Below are 5,000 nucleotides of genomic sequence, written 5' to 3' on the forward strand. Positions count from 1 at the left end.
CCATAGTTCAGTTCTCTCCCCTCTCTCTGTCTCCCTCCACCATAGTTCACTTCTCTCCCCTCTCTCTGTCTCCCTCCACCATAGTTCACTTCTCTCCCCTCTTTCTGTCTCCCTCCACCATAGTTCACTTCTCTCCCCTCTCTCTGTCTCCCTCCACCATAGTTCACTTCTCTCCCCTCTCTCTGTCTCCCTCCACCATAGTTCACTTCTCTCCCCTCATTTCTCCCACTCTGCTTCTTCTTCCTGTTCTTGGTTTTCAGGACCTTGTTGAAAACCGGAGTTGCTGAGGTTAAAGTGAAGGTTAGAATGTCAAGGATCCATTAAACGGCCATCAGTGCAGTGAATTCACATCCACTGTGTGTTGGGCTCAGCACTAGGCAGGCGTGGCCCAGTTCTCTTCCTTACCCATTGACACCTGGTGAATTGAGGGAAGTCGGAGTGAAGTAGTGAAGTGCCTTTGCCAGGAACACGACACCATGGCAAAACAGAGCCTCCAATCCTAATGACTGGGTCAGAAGTCCAACACCTCCTGAATCTATTATATTACCCTCAGAAAAACTCCTTCACTCATTCCCTTTTCATCTCCTTCCTCTCTCTCATTCTATACCCCCCCCCTCTCTCTCTCTCTCCCTATCTTTATCATTCCTCTCTGTCTCTCTCTCTCTCTCTCTCTCCCTATCTTTATCATTCCTCTCTGTCTCTCTCTCTCTCTCTCTCTCTCTCTCTCCCTATCTTTATCATTCCTCTCTGTCTCTCTCTCTCTCTTCACTCTCATCCTCTCTACTTACCCCCCTTCTCTCCCTCTATTTCCCTCTTTCCCTTTCCCTCTCTCTCTGACTCCCCCCCACTCTCTCTCTTTCTCTTCCTCTCTCTCCCTCTCTCTCTCCCTCTTTCAACACCTTTCTCCCCCTCTCTCTCCCCCTCTTTCTCCCCCGCTCTCTCCCTCTTTCAACACCTCTCTCCCCCTCTCTCTCTTTCTTCCCCCCCTCTCTCTCCCTCTTTCAACACCTTTCTCCCCCTTCTCTCTCCCTCTTTCAACACCTTTCTCCCCCCCCACTCCCCCCCTTCCCCCCCATCTCTCCCCCTCCCCTCACCTGATCTGGAACCCCCTGAAGTTGAACACGGTCTCAGCCAGGCCCAGGGACTTCTGCCTGGCCCGTAAGATGTCGTAGTCCGTGGGCACGTAGGACGGTGAGAGGATTCTCTCCGCGGACTTGAAGAAACTGTTGACACACACGGTTTCAGTTCATTTCAGTTTCTCAAGGAGTCACTGCGTTGCTGCACCACAGCCTAGTACTAGGCGGAGGCCTGACCAGCAGCACAACGCAACACGCTTAGTCAGGCCTGGAGTGCGTGCGTTTGTATTTTGTGTGCCTATCACAGTGGATTTCTTTTCTTCTAGAGTTCTGCCAGAGGACAACACTCATGTTGCCATGGGTTCTTTTTTCAGTGTGCCAAGTGTGTGCTGCACACGGGACCTCGGTTTATCGTCTCATCCGAATGACTAGACGCTCAGTTTGATTTTCCAGTCAAGCATGGGAGAAAGGGTGAGAGCGCGGTTCGAACCCAGATCCTCAGGGACTCTGTATTGGCAGATGATCGTCTTAACCATTCAGCTACCCTGCTCCACGGTCACAATCTGCTGCTTTCACAGTTTTCCTGACCATCCAGCAGGGTATAGATCCAGGTGCCGATAACTCTGTTCAGTCCCATGCAGTTCAGTTCAGTCCCGACCAGTTCAACTCAACTTACTCCAGTTCCATCAGGATCTATCCAGTTCAGTGTCGTCCAGTTCAGTGTCGTCCAGTTCAGTTCTGTGTCGTCCAGTTCAGTGTCGTCCAGTTCAGTTCAGTGTCATCCAGTTCAATTCAGTGTCATCCAGTTCAGTTCAGTGTCATCCAGTTCAATCAGTGTCGTCCAGTTCAGTTCAGTGTCATCCAGTTCAGTTCAGTGTCATCCAGTTCAATCAGTGTCATCCAGTTCAATCAGTGTCATCCAGTTCAGTGTCATCCAGTTCAGTGTCATCCAGTTCAGTGTGGTGTTATCCAGTTCAGTGTCATCCAGTTCAGTGCCGTGCCATACAGTTCAGTGCGGTGTCATCCAGTTCAGTGCGGTGTCCACCAGTTCAGTGTGGTGTCATCCAGTTCAGTGTCCACCAGTTCAGTGTGGTGTCATCCAGTTCAGTGTCATCCAGTTCAGTGTGGTGTCATCCAGTTCAGTGTCATCCAGTTCAGTGTGGTGTCATCCAGTTCAGTGTCATCCAGTTCAGTTCAGTGTCATCCAGTTCAGTGCAGTGTTATCCAGTTCAGTGTGGTGTCATCCAGTTCAGTTCAGTGTCATCCAGTTCAGTTCAGTGTCATCCAGTTCAGTGCAGTGTCATCCAGATTGGAAGGGAGAAGGCAGGATGAAAACAGACAGAACCAGAGATGGAGACAGAGAGTGAGATGGTTTATTCATTCATAGTCCCGGGGTATGCATTCACACTGGTCTTCATTATATGATGCACAGGCTTCTTTCGCCTTTTTAAGACTCTGTGTCCATCTCGTCATTAGCTGATGACATTAACATGGTAAGTCTTAGAGGCAAGGATGCTGAAAGTATTTCTCTGGGATAAGAGATTACATTCACGGATATTACATCGACAGAACTGGAGCACAAAAAAAGAAAGAAAAAAAGAAGAAAGGACCTTAATGTGTCTGTGGCACTCAGACATATGTGGAGGAGGGAGGGGGTGGGGGTGGGGGGGGGGGGGGGGGGGGGGTGGCAGTGATTGTGAATTGCTGACTGAACCGGTGTAGCGCCTGGAATGACTCCATTGAAGTTGGTTCAGAAAACACTCCTCTTGGTGTTATTTCAGGGCAGGCTTTATATTTCTTTTTTTATTTTTTTTATTTTTTTTTTTTTTACTAAATGCCCAGACTCACCCCTCATTCTTTAAAAAAATATTTTTAGCATTGTCAAAACACGCATTTTGTTTTTAAACTAGACAAATCTTGAGAGAGTTGTTTTGAGACAAAATTGATTTATTTTTTATATGTATTTAGGGCAGGACCTAAATACACTTCATGTGTGTTTGCGTGGAGTGTGTGGTTATTGCCCCTGAATAACTGATGGTGTCGAAAAGATACCGACCCACGTTGACTGACCATGGAGTGCTTTTGGCCGAATGATTACAGCACTGTATTCACGCTAGAGTTTCCTGAGGTTCGATCCTTGGTTACGGTGCACCTGGTGAGTCAAGGGTGGAGATTTTTCCCTTCTGCCAGGTCAACATGTGTGCAGACCTGCCAGTGCCTGAACCCCCTTCGTGTGTTTACGCATGCAGAAGATCAGATACGCACGTTAAAGAACCTGTAATCCATGTCAGCGTTCGGTGAGTAATGGAAATAACACTCCCTGCATACGCATCCCCAAAAACAGGGTACGGCTGTCGAAATGGCGGGGTGAAAACGGTCAAATACGTAAAAAGCCCACTTGCACAAATGAGTGAACTTGGGAGCTGACGCCCACGAACCGAAGAAGATCAAGAAGAAGAAGAACTGGGTTCACTTCCAATGGGATGGAGTCATTTTAGGGAAAGGATTTGAGAGTTCCGGGCTAAACACCAACACCCCCCGAAAACGGAGTATGGCTGCCTACATGGCAGGGGTACTAAACGGTCATACATCTAAAAGCCCACTCGTACATACGAGTGGACGCGGGAGTTGCAGCCCACGAACGAAGAAGACGACTTCCTATTGCAGTGATTTCAGGCCTTCCCCAGTCCGTGGAGTGAACTTGACGGTGGGGTCATTGTGGGCCATCACACCGGGCAGTGAATCCTAATCCCTGTGGGCCAGCCACATAACGCCATCGGTTCCCCGTCCCTCAGACACCCTCCCTAGAGAACCGGTACCGTCGGACACAACGTCCCCTGTCTGTCACCACCTTGACTGACCCCAAAGGGCACATCATCCACAGAAAGCCAATCCCTTTCCGGGAGAAAACAAACAAACAAAAACAAACACTTATGTCTGACAGCTCGAAAGTGGTGGTAGTCTGGGTACTTACACACACACACACACACACACACACACACACACACACGTTCTCTCTCTCTGTATTTCATTCTATATGTGAGTGTGTTGTATGCCTTATACCACGCGCGCGTGCACGCGCACACACACACACACACACACACACACACACACACACACACACACACACACACACACAGAGTAACTAAGAAAATGAAAGAAAGAAATGAATCACGTGGGACACACACACACACACACACACACACACACACACACCACAGAGGGTTTTTTTCTGGACACAATATGGCGTGCTCTCCGCCAGCCAGCCACACACACACACACACACACACACACACACACACACACACACACACAGAGAGAGAGAGAGGAGAGAGAGAGAGAAAATATAAACAAACAAACAAACAAAGAACACAGCCATGGACCCACTACTGCGTGCTCTCCGCCAGCCCCACCCTCTCGTCGGCCTCCAGGAAGCGGTGGAAGTGGTCATGAGCCAGCAGCACGTGCACCTCGGACTTGAAGTCCGTGATCTTCTCGTGGGCGTCTCCCGCCTGCAGGCGTGCCGCTATCTTGTCCGCCACCGCCTGGGGAGGAGAGACATGGGAGACAGAGAAAAACAAGGAAGGAGGGAAGGGAAAAAACGAAGGGACAAAGAAATACACCCGCACACATACGCGCACGCACGCACGCATACCCACACATGCACAGAGATTCACACATACACAAAAACGGACACACACACACACACACACACACACACACACACACACACACACACACACACACTCGGCCTACACATACGCACGCGCTAACACATATTAACACGTGCAGACAGACAGACAGACAGACACACAAAGACAGCCAGACAGACATACACACAGACACAGACACACACACACACACACACACACACACACACACACACACACATACACAAACACGGCCTACACATACGCACGCGCT

The 5,000-nt window shown here is 49.4% G+C and overlaps 1 protein-coding gene across 1 annotated transcript in view; it reads right to left on the reverse strand.

Annotated features, from left to right (window-relative positions):
• The window catches only part of LOC143289492 (G protein alpha i subunit-like), a 109,778-nt gene that overhangs the window by 10,404 nt on the left and 94,374 nt on the right, over window positions 1–5,000 (reverse strand). The window contains exons 5-6 of the mRNA XM_076598477.1: window positions 4,464–4,621; window positions 1,095–1,223 (exon numbers count right to left, since the gene is read on the reverse strand). Coding sequence (XP_076454592.1) covers window positions 1,095–1,223; window positions 4,464–4,621 — 287 coding nt within the window. The remainder of the gene's footprint in view (window positions 1–1,094; window positions 1,224–4,463; window positions 4,622–5,000) is intronic.

The sequence above is a fragment of the Babylonia areolata genome, chromosome 14 (assembly GCF_041734735.1).
Source record: "Babylonia areolata isolate BAREFJ2019XMU chromosome 14, ASM4173473v1, whole genome shotgun sequence".
Taxonomy (NCBI): Eukaryota; Metazoa; Mollusca; class Gastropoda; order Neogastropoda; family Buccinidae; genus Babylonia; species Babylonia areolata.